Source organism: Desmodus rotundus, chromosome 2 (assembly GCF_022682495.2).
Source record: "Desmodus rotundus isolate HL8 chromosome 2, HLdesRot8A.1, whole genome shotgun sequence".
Lineage (NCBI taxonomy): Eukaryota > Metazoa > Chordata > Mammalia > Chiroptera > Phyllostomidae > Desmodus > Desmodus rotundus.
This window is the reverse complement of record NC_071388.1, coordinates 200,657,108-200,673,524: the sequence shown is the minus strand read 5'-3', so window position 1 is coordinate 200,673,524 and position 16,417 is coordinate 200,657,108. Positions and strand designations below refer to the sequence as shown.

Below are 16,417 nucleotides of genomic sequence, written 5' to 3'. Positions count from 1 at the left end.
GATTTTGAGAGACACTGTAACGTCAGGTCCAGACCTCCGCCCATCACTGTTTGGGTCTGGAGTTGCCAGCCTGTGTCTGAGCCCTAACTCTCTCTTGTCATCCTGGCAGCACACAGGAGCCGGGGACCAAGGAGGAGGGCAGGCTCTCATGTCACCTGGCAGCTGCCTGGAAGACTTCAGAGCAGCTCCATTCCTGGAGTGCCAAGGCCGGCAGGGGACTTGCCACTTTTTCGCAAACAAGTACAGCTTCTGGCTGACAGTGGTAAAACCACACTTGCAGTTTGCTGAGGCACCGTCACCAGACACCTTGAAAGACAGTCAGGCCCAGCGCCAGAAAATCAGCAGGTGCCAGGTCTGCGTGAAGGTGAGCTAGAGAAGCTGAGATTCGCTGTGACGCTGAGAGGACCTTCCCGTGGGACTCAGGCGTCCCAGGCTGTGCTGGGAGCCTCAGTGGTGCTGTCTCAGACGCAGCGTTAGCAGTCTGTGCTGTCTCATCGCGGCGACTCCCACAGTACTGTACTTCCCTGCTCTGTGCTGGACAGGTTAGGCAAATGCCCCGCGTACGGATGTGGTGACATTCACCAACCTAGAGGAAACCCAGATACCCTTATTTTACTGAGGAGGGGAGACGAGCTGGCTTTCTTTATATGTATAAAAAAGCTAATTCACAGGAAGGCAAATAGATGGCAGATTACAAATTACATTTACTGAAAACTCCATTCATTGGTTAATAGCACCTCAAACAATTGAAGTCAATTACCATGTAATACAGGGGGCTCCTGGATGGATTTTACAGGAAAAAATAAATAGGCCAACAATGAAACTGGAAAGTAGAGATTTCCAACATTTCAAAATGATTTCCTCTGCAATCTATTTTTTCATGCACTTTAAATAATTGTAAAACCATGACCCAAGGAGATTTAAAAAAAAAAAAAAAACCCGCACAGGCGGCGTTAACAGTTCATTTCAAAGCAGAATGAATTGTTGTGCCAGAAAGGACCACAGTTGCTGTATCCAGAGATGCGACATTAGCATAAATACATTACGGATGCACGTATAACATTATGTTCCCTTCTGCGTTTTTCAGAGAATAGAAATGCCTACTCTGGCAACCCTTTTGAAAAGTAGCAATTATGGAAAAAATATATTCAATAAGGGATTAAGAGCCTAAAAGCTATTAATGAATATTAAGACAGTGATTCACAAAAATTGACTTCCCATTGCAGTGAACTTCCAAACAGACGGTGTTTCCCCAGTCGGGGTCCAGCCTGTCCTCGGTGTGTGCGTGCTAATGGGCCTGCAGCCACATGGGGCTCCCTCAGGCCCCACGTGGCTCACACAAAGCATCTCGCTCTCCCCAGCAGCCCCTGCGGAGCTGGCTTGCAGCCCACAGTGGACACTCTGCCTCTTATGCATAATAGCAGATCACACGGGGAAGTGACAGGGCCATCATTATGCACTTGGGAGAAAATTAAGGGCTGACTTAATTAAACTTAGGTAAGACGATTCATTTAAGTCACGGTCACCCTGCCAGAAAGACACGGCGCTATCTTTAAATGAAACAAAGACAATCTACCATTTGAATTTTATATTCCTGTTACCGATTTTCACAGGGGCATCCTATTTTTCCAGTTTTAAAAACATCCTTGTATTTTCTATCAGTATTATATACCAAGGAAGCAGTGTGACATTTGGTATTAATATTTTCCATAAAAGTTTAGAAGTTATGTCAATTTATAATGAGTAGTTTTCTGAATAGCAAAGAATATGTTTTCTGTTTTGCTGTGGTTTCAGTGGTCTAATCCTAAATAACAAAAAGCTGGTTGAAAAAGATTTTTAGGAAACTTGCCTTCCTCATTTAAAAAAAATTCATTTTAGAGAGAATGAAAGACATTTCTCATGAGAGAGTGACACATTTTAGTGCTAGTTTCAATGCACTTAAAAATAATGGAGAGAAGGAAAACTCAATGAAAGTTTGTTTATAAGAAATATTTGCTGTGCCAAACATTGATTGGGAATGTGCCCTTATGTGTAGAACACACTTCCGATGAGTCTTGTTAGGGGTGTCCCTGGATGACAACATATTTTAAGAACACTTTCTGGTAAGAAGAAAAGGTACACTTTTAGATAAAATACTTTCTTGATGTACCCACTTATTGATTCATGTGACCCACTTATTGATTCTTTTAAACTATGCTATGGTGTGTTACGTATTTTTGAGCACCTGACCCCCCTCACCCCCCAGAAGTTGACCCGCCAGCCAACACCACCTTATCTTCAAAGACTGATTGAGTTGAGGGAGAGGAGCGTCTGTGAATTTCCCCAGGAGACCTGGAGCTGCCAACCCACACTCTCCCGTCCCTCCATGGCTCCTGCCGTGTCTCATCACACTTCCTCTGGCTGGAACGTAAGCCCCTCACTGTCCGTACCTGCCAGGGCAGGACCAGGCTCCACTCACTTCTGTGTGCCCGGGGCCCACACAGAGCTGAGCACATCATCGACACAGTTCTTTTTTCACTGACAACTCAGTGGGCACCATTAGGCATTAGAGGTTTTGCTCTGCACATGGGCTTCTCATGGCAAAACGGTAACCAGCATAAACCATTTCTTATTTCAAAGTATTTGAATGTGACGACCTACGGGCACAGCCATGATCTCTTCTTACAACTATTCACAGGAAGCCAATTGATAAACTTGAACCATCACCCCCTCCTGGAGAAGAGCTATTTTTCCAGAAACTGAAACTTCAGAGATGAGATCTGAGAGAAGACTTTCCATTGAAATGGGACATGACTTGACTTGGGCTGAACTCTGTCCTCCCTTGTGGTGTAAGAACTTCCTAGTACAAGATCTCCTCTGAAAACTTGGAATACGTGTTACCGGTGCTTAGGAAAACAGCCAGCAGAATGGTGCGCTACAACCGGATCTCACCAAAGATTCTACTTGGAGCCTCTTAGAGATTACAATGAAGCAAATCATTCTGTGTGTTCCAGGAAAGCACATTAGGTTTGTGTTTCCACGAGCTCTCCAGACCAATCGGATAATTGTTACTTTTATTTGTGTGGCTGCAAGGAGAGTGGGAAAACGTGGCCCTCGGAACTGGCTGGACCCAGGTTTGACTCTGGCCCTGGCACTTTTTGCTGGTACCTTTGGGTGAGTTACACCAGTTCCCCGAGCCCCTTTTCTCATGTATAAAATGGGGTGCCACACCTACTCTTGCACTGGAAATGAAGTTTGATTGCATGCCTAATACATAGCAATCACTGTACATTGATTACGGTCACGTGTTCTATTTAAAACAAACCATTTAATATGAAAAATATTTCTGTTTCTTTTTTACACAGAATTATGATTCTCACAGGCATATAAATTACTAATTAGAATTATTCAAACCTGGCCAATTCTTAATGTCTGAAAATGCTATTTTATGTCAATTCTTAAAATTACAATACCACAAAAAAAAGTCACAATTCTTGCAGGGACATTATCAGGAAGCTCTGCAGGGAACAAAACAATTGACATTAACAATCAGTACTCTGCGATTGTCATTGTTATTTTCTGCCAGAGATTCTGCATAATGCATTTGAAACCACCAAGGCTGGCTGCCACAGCCATGCAAAATGCTTGAATTTTATGGTGCTTAAATATTTAATGATTCATAGGAAAAATGTGAAACGGGTCCAATAAACAGCATCCCTTTCTCTAACCTATGGTTGTAAATTTAAAGACTTTTAACATGTACCATTTGCAAGGTGCCTGGTCTGCTATTGACACTGAAGTCTTTGTTGTATTACAATTTATAATATCATTGACTATATATAAAGTTCTGTGATGACCTCCCAAAACAACTGTGATGTGTCTGGTGCATTTATTTTCTTTCAAGCCAAAGGGAGTCTGTTTTTTCCCTTACCTCGGAATACGGCCTCCTTGCAGCTGGCTTAGTGGAGAGAACAGGTGGAAGTGTGTGCCGCTGTGAAGAGTGTGGGGGCCTAGAACTTGACCCCCTTTGCTCAGGAGAGGAAGGGACTCCCAGGCTGCAGGAAGCAGTGTCCTGCAACCGGTGATGGGGTGGGGGATGGGCAGGAAAGCAGGCCTCAGGGCCAGGGGTCTGCATCAACCCCTGTTGTGCAGCTTGGGCAGTGGGCTGGGGCGCAGACCCTGTGGGCCTCAGTTGCCCCATTAGTTGAAGGACAATGAGACTGCTTCCTTCACAGCGTTGTTCCAAGGATTTCAAGGGAGACAACTACCAAGATGTTAAAGTGTAATGCACTCTTGCTGGTAACTGTAGCAACTGGAAGTTAGGGGTTAGGTGGTGATTACAGTCTCTCCCTAACAGCCGAGCGCAGAGACAGGTACAGGGCAGACACTCAATGACTGTTTCATGGAGTTACTCTTTTTAATTAGGGGGGAAGGTCAGCGGTCTTTGGTCCAACCTCTCGCCTGAGAGATGGAACGATACTGAACATCTCTTGAGCTATGTGTCCCCAGGAATTAGGTGATAGGAACTGCATTAACCCTGCCGTATGTGCTCCCTCTCAAGCTCTCCACTCCCCTGTACTTACTGCAGGCAAGGAGGCTGAGGCTTAGAGAGAATAAGTAGCTTGCTCGAGGGGACACCATCATGTGCTTCCCAAGGGTGTCCCCATTTATGGATTCCTTAGAAAGGAGAGGGTCCTACATCGATGTGACTCTGGGGCCCTGAGCTAATGCTGTCCCTGTCAGGCCGTCAGGAGACCCCAGCTGGCCGGCCCCATGTGGCTTGGAGACAGTCTGAGGCTACCCGTGGAAGGACGGGGCGGGGGACCATGAGGTTAGGGCAATCTGGGGGGGAGCCTGGGAGGCCTGTATTGAAGGGTCAACTGCAAACCAGCCAGGCCTTGGGAGCCCCGTGCCGCCCGAGGTCAGCCACTCGGGAGAATTGCTCTGCGCTGGAGAAAGAAGTACCTGGAGGCCCTCGCCTGCTGGCTCGGTCACGGCAGCGCCAGCCAACTGCCCCACTGGCCGGCAAGGTGCTTCCTGTGACACACTGTGAAGTGGCTTGCATCCTCGATGACCGTATACTTGGTGGGTATGGTTTTATCAGCTTAACACAAAATTCTCATCCAGTTATCAGTTGAATCTACAAGCCTGTAAAAGCTAGGCAAAGCTTTAAAATCGGGGGTAAAACTTTCTTCTGCTGGCAAAGCACTCAGTCTGCTTTCCAGTGCACACAGTGAATGGCAGGTCCATCCTGGGACGAAGCGTGCGGGCTGGATCCCCGTGTATTCTGCTCTCACCACGCAGGAGTAACTATGGCAACTCCCGCGTCGGATCCTGCCAGCCGGCCCACTTCTGATGGGCACAGCTGCTGGTCGCAAGCCCCTGGGATTGGTCTAATTTTAACTGTTAGGGGAGAGAATCTTATAAAAAGAGGCAGCATCTCAAGATTAAAGTTAAGCAATAACTTTTAAGGACCTCAAATAAATACCAAAAATCTATGAAGTCACAGACTTTCTGTGGTTTGATTTGGTTTTAGCACTTCCCCGCAGGCACGGCACATAGTATTCACGGGGAACTGCAATGAGAACAAAAGAACATCACAGCTTCCTGGCAGACACCCTGGCCGGAGGGTTTCTGGCCAGAGGAGGGACCTAGGCCAGGTTTTGCGCACAGGGCGCCATGTGGCACAGGCTGTTTCTCAGGTTTTGCCCCAGATCCAAGGGCCCTTTCACGCCACACAATACTGATTTTCTTATGCCATTCTCTTCCTAAGAAGTAATGTGTTTAACCAACAAATTTAATGATTTCTATTAGTGATGTTTCAGTTTTCCTTGATAAGGTATGAATTGTGTTTTCAAATCTGCCAGTTCATGCCTGCCATTGGAACACAATGTCAAGATCACTCCCTCTCTGCCTTAAATTCCGCAGGAGAAAAGAAAGTGTTAGTACAGACATCAAACCCTACCTGCAGGGGCACAAGGGCCAGGTGGGGGCATTCACAGGGACTCCGTGGTGACATTTGTCGGACAAGCTGGGATCTTCGGTTGTGCTCCAGGTCGCAGTGTTCCACGAGGCGGGGTGTGCCTTCCAAGTGACACAGGTTGGTGATGTCTCCCCACCACGTGATCAGCAGGGCTGTCATCTTATGAAGACTTGGGAAAGGCCCTAAATTCTCCGTTTCTGGGGCAAAGGCATTCCTTCAAGTTACCCTTCCCTGGATGTGACTCAAGGGAGAGCAGAGGGCGCAACAATTTAATCAGCAACAGGCCCACCTTCTTACACCTTCCAGTGGTGGCGGCATCAATGAGCTGCTCTCGTCCCCTCCCACAAACAGTTACTGGTTCTGGTACTGCAGGCAAAGCACTGTTCCAAGTGCAAGGAGACATGGAAACAGGCACGGTCCCTGCTCTCGTGACGCTTACGACCTGGAGGGAACGGCCGCCTCCCACCGAGGGCAACCTGCAATCCAAGAGGCCTGTGGACACCGTGAAGGAGACCCAGCAAGAGCAGTAGATCGGATGGGGGCCAGCGAGACCACTCTGGGCTGTGGCGTCTGGGGCAGGACGGGGAGGGTCTGGACCGGTGGAGAGAGAGGAAGAGGGGTCCCATGTCAAAGCACATCACAAATTCAGTCACAAGTGAGGAAAACTCACAGCTTAGGTGGTAAGATCAGTCAGCACAGGCTCAGACTCTTGTGTAAATGGGAGGAGGCCCAAAGGCTGCTTGGAGGCCCCACGATTGAGGCCAGTGAGTGTGACCTGTATCCTTGGGCAACAGAGAGACAATAAAAGGTAGGAGCTGATGGGTGGTGTTGCAACAGTCCTTGTGGGAAGACTGACAGGCAGAGCTACGTAGAACTGAGGGCAGGCGTTATTTTCACTATTGAGCAGAGCAGTGAATTGAGAGATTATAAGGTCCTTCTACAGAGGGTCTGTGACTCTAAAATGAAAGACTGGGGCAAAAATATGTAGAAAATGACTATAATAATCTATGGGAAAAGAAAGGAAGAGATGCTAGGTTTTTAAAAAATGACTAATTGAATAGGTTTCTTTGCTGAATACTGAGTCTCTCAGGAGAAACGAAGGCTGAGAGAGAACAAGGAGGCCTGGCTGGACACACCCTCTGTCTTCCAGTCGGTTGATGGCGGATCTCACCGGTTTAGCTAACTCACTCCCCAGGTGGCAGAACAGACGCGGAATGTGTGGCCTGGGCCTGACCCTGCTAAAACCTGCCGTTTGCGGCTCAGGCTGGGCCTCAGCTGCAGACAGAATGATGAGGAGGCTAAGCAGCCATGTACAACTTGGCAATCAGGTCATACTGTCACATCATTCAGAGGAAGCCGTTTTAACCATGCCCTATCTTGAGAACCAAGATTCTGAATTAAGAGACTCCATCAGCTGACTAACCACAACTAAACTGTGGGAACTGGATGTTCAGCAGACAATCAAGAAATTGCTATTTAGCAAAGAAATCAAATTAAAAAACCAGCTCTATATGCTTATTCCCCATTAGACGAAGTTACACTTAGAACTTCTGTCTTCCTCAACTCAACTCCAGTTTGTTGGCATAACCTTGGGGATTCCTTATTGTAGAAAACAAATAGGATGAACATTAAAAATAATTAGCCCTGGGTACAGGCAAACCTGTTAACAAAGTGATCATCATAATTTCCAGAACGTCTTTACTGTTGTGCTAAGATAACCGGTTTACGTTTATAAGTAACATGAGCTTTCCCGCACGGCTCAAGTGCCGCCACGCCCCACTCCATGAACAAAGAGGACGTGCATGGTGCAGTCAGATCGTCCCAGATCCCCTTCCGGGCTCTTCGTGTCCCACCAGCCAAACACAGGCAGGAGCTGCTGTTCTTGGACTCGACAGCAATGGAAAAAACACTTCCATACAAAGTGATTACCTGTATTTTGCTGTGTATTATACACTGTGTATCTGTGCACTTTCTTGCCCGAATTTTTGAGGGAAAAATAAGTATGCGCACTATACATGGATATGATGATTACATACCATGGGTATGATAATCCCGTGTATGATGCACACAAAAACGTGGGTGCACATTATACACGGCAAACTATGGTAGACTTTATGCGTTGAAAAAACACTCCGATGGAGAACTGACATTTCGTGAGCTCCCCCAGGAGCCAGGGCCAGACTTGGGTGGTGGAGGGACAGAGGCGGAAAGTGTAGAAAGACGAAGAAGACACAGGCCCGGTCCCAGAGCTGTTCACAACCCACACTCCAGTGTAGAAGGCACGTCTCTGTGTAGTTGTGCCCAGGAATAGTGAGGACAACATATACGAGTTCTCACAGATTACTCGGTTGACATGCTGTCGGAAGACAGCGTGTGACAGTGACGTTCCTCCCCACGGGGAGAACAGGGGTCCAGTTCGTAGAGTTCGGGGGAGAGAGGGACAACGTGTACCCTGGACATTTTAACTTAAACATGTTTCAAGGTCCTGGAGTCACAGATACAATTCATATTATAGACAAGCTATAGCTTTACATCGATTATAAATTGGCCCAAAGAGCCCAGGCATCGCCATGCCGGACGGAAGGTCAAAGAGCTCCCAGGCCCTGAGTGGTGGTCTCCTTAGCCCGTTTATGCACAAGTGCCAAAGCCTTTCCAGGGGCAATGCGGTTGGGGGCTGCATTCAAAACTGCGTAGTTGGATGCTCCAAATTTATCAGATATAGCCGAGAAAAACAGGAAAGCACTACCCCCAAAACACTGACCCTGGGCACTTCTGAGTGGTGAGACTCTGGGTGATTTAATTGCACATCCATTTATTTGTATTTCTGTTTACAGAGTGACTTTTCTCAATAGAGAGGACTTACCATTTAGCCCCTTTTCCTGATTATTTATTGCTTGATTTATTATTGTATAAATCAGTTATCCTGTTGCAAAAGTAATACACACATATACATGTACACACATTTTTGAAAGAGTGCAATAAAAAACTGTAAAAAACAGAGAGCGAAACCCTACACACTCCACTCCCCAAAACAACTCGGCTGACGCGTGGCTTGCTGTCTTCCAGTGTGCTTGCTTTACGCATATAATATATGAGTGTATATTGTAACACTTTCATAATCAGAAAACTCTACACAGATGCTCGATAGGTTGAAATAGAAGGATATTTTTCTGTTTCTAACTCTTTAAAAATAAATATCTCAGTGACTAAGACATCAGTGGTATAGGAGTGTGCTTTTGCTCTAGAAATGTAAGCACCGGGAAACATCTCAGTGCCCGGACGGACAGCACTGCAGGGGCCAGGGAGGGTCTGGGAGGCCTGAGTCCACATGTGGCTCTTACAGTGAGTGACCAGTTAAAAGGCACTTTTATCAGGGAAAAAGTTCCTCAAGAGCGATTTCTCAGTGAACATAGCCACTGAACCCCCTGGCTCTATTCTGCATGTGGCCCTTTGCTGCCGGGTTACACACAAGTCCCATCCCAGGAACACAGATGGCCACTGGAGAGGCTGCCCGGGTTGCTGGTGTCACCGGACCCCCTAGAGAGTGTGGTCCCCCCTCTGGAGGTCCTACCGAAGCTTTCCCAGTCAGGCTTTCTACAAGGTAGGGCCACGTAAGACCAAACCAAGCACATGGCCGCTGCCACCAGGACGTGGGGCTCCTGCGCAAAGGAGACTAGAACACAGGGGGCTGTGGTGGCCACATCCCGTCCCTGAAAAGTCACCCTGGCAATGTGCCAGGAGGAACAGGCGCGGCTCCCGACTCCCCGAGAGGCTGAACAGGGAGCTCTCCTGGGAGAAGCAGCCTGATTTCCGGGGCTGGTGAAAACAAACCTCCGGGTGAAGGTCACCGTCTTCAAAACAAAACGAGGCGGAGGCACTGCTGGGCCAACAGGGAGAGAAAGGAGTGTGGATACTGGTCCCTGCACAGAGGCACGGCCTGGCTGCTGAGAGGAAAGAAGGCCAGGAGAGAGGCCGCTGCCCGAGAGCTGGAGTGGCAGCCAGCACGGTGGCTTCAGGACAAGGCAGCCTGTCTGTGGCTCTAGCCCCAGGCGCCCTCGGGACACGCCAGTCGCAGCAGATCTGAGTAGCCTGGGGTGAGCACTGTGTCCTCTGCCTCCGTTGGAAATGGGTCAGGGTTGGGGGGATGCACCAAAATGGGCGACAGTTACACCCCTGGAGCACGTCGGCCCAAGATGCCGGGCATCCTCACTGGTGGTCAAATCTGTGAAGCCGTCTTCTCCTCATTTCTTCTTCTGGTGACAGGTGGAACCCGTAGGATGGCGGGGCGCTTCTGCTGTTTCCTGCCATGAGGAAGCACAGGGAAATCAAGCACTGCCCATCCATGGCGCTGACATTTACGGGGCACGGTGTCCTAGGATTCTGATGGGGGAGGGGGGCCTGGCTCGGGCGTCATCTGCAGTTTAGCACGAAACCGAAAGAGACCAGCACATTACCACATTATGGCTGTCGATACTAAATTTCAACCCCGAGCAAGCATTTTAGTGTGGTCTAGTCTACGAACCTAATCTGACTCATTCTGAAGCTTCTCGACAATCCTCCTGTTTGGATTTTTTCCTTTACCATGCTTCCTAACTTGCATCACTTACCTTCCCTACTGTCTCGGGGGCTTAGTTTATTCATTTTTTTCAAAGCTCAGAAATGACTTGTCACCGTCTGTAACTTCCCCACCAGGTACGCTGGTTGGTTTCTCTAGCTCAGCCTCTGGGCACCCTTCCCTCCCTCTAACCTGTGCCTCCCGCATCTCCCTGGCCTGAGACACACGAGCCCGCACAGGGCGCCGCAGGCCACAGAGCAAGGGCCGCACCGCACACGAACACGCAGGCACTACAGTGAAGGGTTTCTTGGGGCTGCAAACATAACAAAAAATATAATTTACAGCGATTTAAGCATCTCAATCTCTATACAAAAACCCCCACTTTTTCAGGCCTGCTGGGAGAAACGAAGGAATAAAAGCAGACAGTCCTTGACCTTAAGGCACCACCGATGGCTCAGGTAAGCAGCCGATTTTCTTCTAAGCACGGGGACCTAGGGGGTTGCACCTCGCCACTCCCATGCCCCTGCTAACCCGGAGAATGCTCTGAAAGGCCCTCTCCCATCAGCTACATCGACCAAAAGTCTTACTCTGGCTCCCGGGCCCCATCCAGACCACCCTGCTGCCCAGGTCACTCCGGACGGAAGAGTTCTTCCCTCTCCAGCTCTCAGCTCCCAGCCCCCTCTTCCTGGGAGTCCTCCTGCAGCAGTCCCCCTATCCTGCCGGACAGGATGGCCACTGTGTGCAGCCCCACCCCTCCCACCGGGATCACAAGCTTCGAAGGACAGGAACCATCTCTGACAGTTCTCTCTGCTCCCCAGCACCGGGGACAGTGCTGAACACGCGGAGCAGCTCGATAAACCCCTGGGCTTGACTTGGTGGCACCTGCCCGTAACTTCCAAGGGTATGCATTACAGCCAGACAAAACAACATCCAACAGTGCCCACAGAGGTTGTGACGCGGCTGACTCATGAGGCGGGGGTGGGGTAAATGCTCCGGAAGCCCTGGCCTAGCTGGGAAGGGTGGGTGGGCAGGGGGTTCCAGCCAGGAGGGAAAATGAGTGAACAGTGGATCCTTCCCACTCGCTCTCCAAGTGTGCCTGGTCAAAGGTGTCTGCAGGTAGCATGTCCATGTGCCCCTGATGCAGAGGTGGTAGAGAGAGCAGCGAGAGTGAGAGTCCGTACGCTCAGCCCACAGAGGGAAGTTCCGTTGCTGGACAAGGAGAGTTTTAAAAGGCAGTGGGAGGTTACAAACCCCTCTATACTTCTGCTCTCCCACTGGGAAGGAGCGCCCCATGCGTACCCACACCTGGGCCTCCCCGTTTTGAGGCCCTCGGAGAATTGCCCCTCCGGCTGTCATGGAGCCCTTCCTGACTAGCACACCCAGAGGGGACCTGGGCAGGCCTCGGCCGCACATTCCTGCCCGGGCAACGCAGCTGCAAGGCTGCTCGGGTCAGTGAGACAGCGGTGGGCAAAAGTCGGGGCTCGGCCGTGAGAGTGCGAAACAGTTTATCCTCGTCCTATTGTTTATTAATTACTGTGTCGTTTGCCATACAAACAACTGTGAGGCTTCGTTTGCCCCACCCTGTATACGTCAATTTATCAACTTTCATTAACGACCATGTCCAAACATACAGACTTACAAGCCTTTCACCATGAAGATTTTATGAATACTGTAAGATTAAATGTTTCACTGGATACGGCTTTTGCCATGTGTGTGTGTAAAGGAACTTCTCTTTGTTCAAAGTGGTAAATGCTTTGAAATTACATTGAAATGCATGCACCCAATTACCATTAGCTTATTGCTTAAAATTGTTTCATGCTATAAAACTCAAGGCCTGCTTTTCCTTTAACGGTTGTTTTTAACAAGACCATTCCTAATTGAACTTGTGAGCGTGGGCCAGGACGAGACACGCCGTTCCAGCTGGGCAGGGCACGGTGCGGAGCAGCTGTGCACAGAGCCCGAAGCAAGCTCCACGTGGCACGTGGACGGCCGCCTTGGGGCACAAACGCACAGAGGCCAAAAGAGTGCTCAGGTCCCTGAAGGCACTCGTGGGGTCCAAGAGAAATGCCTGAGTTAATGTCATCTCGAGGGGAAGTGCAGGGAGGGATCAGAAGAGGCCAACTGGGACGGTCCCTGGGCTCCGGCTCTCAAACGAGCAGCTGGCACAATGCTCACTGGACCCCTTCGCGGAGCGTTTGAGGAGACGCAGGGCTGAGCCAGCGGGAGGAACGCCACACAGCCACGCAGAAAATGCAAGCCGGGGGTGGGACAACAATCACGTTTGCTTACAGAGCCCTGCTTCGGTGCCCTACCTCAATTAGTTTTCAGTTCTAATTTTATGGCCCCCATTTTACAGATAGGGAAACTGAGGCTTAGAGAGTGTTAGGGACACATCAAAGGTCACAAAGCTAGCACAGGGGAAGAAAAACTTGAACCTGGGTCTTCTGATTGCAGTTCTGGTTCTACCTCGACCCCAGGCTGCCATCCCTTCTAATACCCTGAGTACGTTAAACACCACGCCCTCTCCCCATTCCCTATCCTCCTGCTGGAAACCTGAGCATCTGTCCCTTTTCTTCGTGGCTATGTGGGGAGCTCACTGCTGTTTGAAATAGAGAAAGAAGATCCAGCCTGAGCCCTCAACTCTCTGGAACTCTCCTATCATCACAGACGTGACTGCACAGCTCCCCACCGGGTCCCCCTCGATCCCACCGGCCACAAGTGCCTCGGCTTTCTCGGGCCACCAGGGGGCCTTGGGTATAACAACACGGCTACAACAACGGTGACGTTTCCTTCATAACTGGGCACTTTAAATCCTTCTGCTCAGTGTTTCTGATAACATCGAAGCCACCCTGCCTTCCAGGAATGACTCCCCTGCTCCGGGTCAGGCTCTGGCCACTGCCCTCTTCTTAATCACAGGAACGTGTCGGGAAAGTTTTCAAGCGTCAATTCAGAGTTGGGGTTTTGGAGACAGTTACGTACTTGATGTCAGCAGCCACCCACCCATACCATGTGGCCCATCTCTGCTTCTGGGTCAGTGCAGCGCTGAGGGGCAGGCCTGCCAGCCGCGCCCCTCAGTTTCAGCTAAGCTCTATCTTCCAGTTCCTCGTTGTCCACTTATCTTTTAAGCTGTTTCTATATTTTCCACTGTGTTACATAATACAGGGTACGGCAGAAGTAAGGCCTACTTGAGTGTGGTTGGGAGGGTAATAATATGGGTGCAGTAATTTACAGTTTTAATTTGAACATTTCACCTAAAATGTTCCTATGGTGTGCTTGAGTGTGAAGCTATGTTACAGAATTACATGCTTCTGATTTTGTAATAAAAGGTTTTGTAATAAAAAAGGGGGATTTTTAGTGCTGGACCCTGTGTATGACTTCTGTCCATAATGCCCAGGATCCTCTGCAGGTATTTCTCAGAGGGTCTCAGACATGTGTTTTCCATACGTACGCACATGTGTTAAGCACATGGAAAAGATCTAGACGGACCTCGGCTGGGCGGTAAAAGGAGATGAGGTCCCTCAGGGTATAATGGAAAAGTGTTGTTAAGGAATCAGGAGATGCTGGCCGCCCTGCCTGGAACCAGAGAGGACACCCAAGCAAGTCTTCATTTCGGCAGCTCAAGCCAGTTCCCTTGGGAGGGGACGCTGCTGAACAAGGCCACTGCCAGCAGCCTTTCGAGGACCCTGGAGTTTGATGACCGGGGACTAAATAACAACTTCTCTCCTTTTTAGCTCTGTATCCTTGAGCAAGAGGTTTCCTTTAACTTGGCCTTGGTCTCCTTATCTATGAAGTGGGAGTAGTCCAAATAGACACTTCCCGGGGTGTCGTGAGGATCAAAAGCATTAATGGGCATAAAATGCTGAGCACCAGGCATGTAGCAAACGCCTGGTAAGCACAGGATGCTACAGGTATTCATGTCTACTCATCACCAGTCCTGTGTTAAATGTCTGCTGGTTAGACAGATACAAAGTAAAATGACAAAACAGTGACTTTTGAAAAGCTAGAGCCCAGTTCTGTTTGAAGACCATTTGGCGGGGTTTTATGCAAAATGTGAAGTTGCTAGTTACTAACTATCTGCCTTAAACAGATGCAAAAAGGTAACTGAGGCCCTCTGGTTGGTGGTACACTTTTGTACTGTGCAGGGGCCCCGGTCACTGGGAGGGGAACCGGGAGAGGCCGGAGACGACCCCCTTTTCTCTGCTGAGTCAATTCCCCTGCGGAGGGTGGCAGGTCCGGGTGGAACAGCTCTGCACGGACAAGCTGGGTGCAGGATATTAGCACTTATGAGCCTTGCCTCCGTGTTTCTGTTCATGGAGGTCAGCCCCCAATTTGACTCAAACAAACAGGGAACAGGCCTCAGACAAACTCATGCCCAGGGCCCTGCTGAAGAGGATTTGGCTCAATTATAGCACCAGTAGTGAGATCATAAGATTGATTGATGGATTCGTGGTTCTTGATGGAAAAATGTTCCGTTTTCTACCCTAATGTATAATGCAGGCACCTCTGCGTTTCACATGTAAAGGAGGAGAAGCAATTCCATCCTGAAAAGAACTGCTAGAGAGAACACCATGCGTTGACAGCCACCCGCCCCACTGTTCGCCATCCCTCTACACGCAGTTAATTTGCTGGTATTCACAGACCCTGCGTGTGACCTGATGAGTGCTCTCCGCCATCAGGTGAAATCACACTGGAGTGAGGTCGCTTCAATTGGGGAGCTAAAGAGGCAATCATGTTTCTCACATATGCATATGTTTTTAAAACCCAGGGAACCTCGAAGAGAATCACCAGCGTTCTCTGAGATTTCTATTGTCCAATTGGGCGGCAGCAGGGGACCCACATTCTCTCTTTGGAAATGTTACTCTATTAGAATTCCATAAATTACCAAGCTTCCAAAACGCCCTCTGAAGAGACGGCTGTTAGGTCATTTGCTGATGGAGATGTTACAGGCCTGGAAGAAAGCCCAAGTCACCCAGCCGTCGGAGGGAGAGGGTCTCTGAGGAGGAAAGGCGCGTACGGACAGGAAGACCTCTTTACTTTGTGAGGCACTAATTCTAATTATCTATCTATGTATCTATGTATCTATGTATCTATCTATCTATCTATCTATCTATCTATCTATCTATGTATTCACCTAAAACCTCGTAAGTGTTACACAGGTGGAAGTTAAAAGAAAGGTAGCATTTAGATGTGACTGGAGAGAGAAAAGTTCACATTTCCACTCCTCCACCCTCCAAGCCGGCCACAGTGGGGATTTCTTAGTTCTGAAACAACGCGGAATCTCAAAATGAGAAGCTTTGAAATGGAGTTCACGTCAGTTGCTACTTTACCTATTGTACTTCTCTTTCCTGTCTGTTTGGTTAATTTGGGGGACCTTTAGTGGCCACAACTGACTTAAAATCAAGGGGCGACAATCCAGTTAGCGATTCGAGTAACCTAAAATATTGAGTCCACTCTGCCAGGTCCGGTGTTCTCTACAATATAGATGACATATGGTCTGACCTCTAGAATAGAAAGAGGAAGTCAGGGGAGAGACAACGAATGTTAGCTGGGCAGCCGCCGCGTGCTCACTCTACTTACTCTCCCCTCCTTTGTAAAAAGTGTGCACGCAGCTTGATTAATGTTCATGAACTGAACATGTGGGACCAGCATCCGACTCGAAATGCAGGATGTCCCCAGTGCTCATCAGCCTCCGTGGGCTCCCTCCCAGTCACGGCGCCCACACCCAGCAGCACCCACTATCCTCCTTCTGCGAGGGTAGGTCCATGTGTCTAATTTTGTCCGTGAATGCATTCGTACGACATGTTCCCTTTGTCAGCGGCTGCATTCTCTGTTGTTGGTGAAATTCATCCCATTGATATATGTGGTTTTTATTCTACTTATCCTTCCAGGTAAAGTCTCCT

General features: G+C 49.0%; 2 protein-coding genes across 7 annotated transcripts in view; one reads left to right on the top strand and one right to left on the bottom strand.

Annotated features, from left to right (window-relative positions):
• COL4A4 (collagen type IV alpha 4 chain) overlaps positions 1 to 3,848 on the top strand; it is a 112,487-nt gene extending 108,639 nt beyond the window's left edge. Inside the window, exon 48 of the mRNA XM_053919143.1 lies at positions 110 to 3,848. Coding sequence (XP_053775118.1) covers positions 110 to 373 — 264 coding nt within the window. The 3' untranslated portion in view covers positions 374 to 3,848. The remainder of the gene's footprint in view (positions 1 to 109) is intronic.
• Positions 3,849 to 8,183: 4,335 nt separating this feature from the next.
• Positions 8,184 to 16,417, bottom strand: part of RHBDD1 (rhomboid domain containing 1) — a 111,029-nt gene continuing 102,795 nt past the window's right edge. For 4 of the 6 annotated variants that reach the window (XM_045198442.2, XM_045198444.2, XM_045198443.3 and 1 more), the window contains one exon: positions 8,189 to 10,263. In XM_045198442.2, coding sequence (XP_045054377.1) covers positions 10,169 to 10,263 — 95 coding nt within the window. In that variant the 3' untranslated portion in view covers positions 8,189 to 10,168. Of the gene's footprint in view, positions 10,264 to 16,417 lie in introns of all 6 variants that reach the window. The other 2 variants (XM_071220728.1, XM_024564282.4) reach the window with 2 other exon arrangements.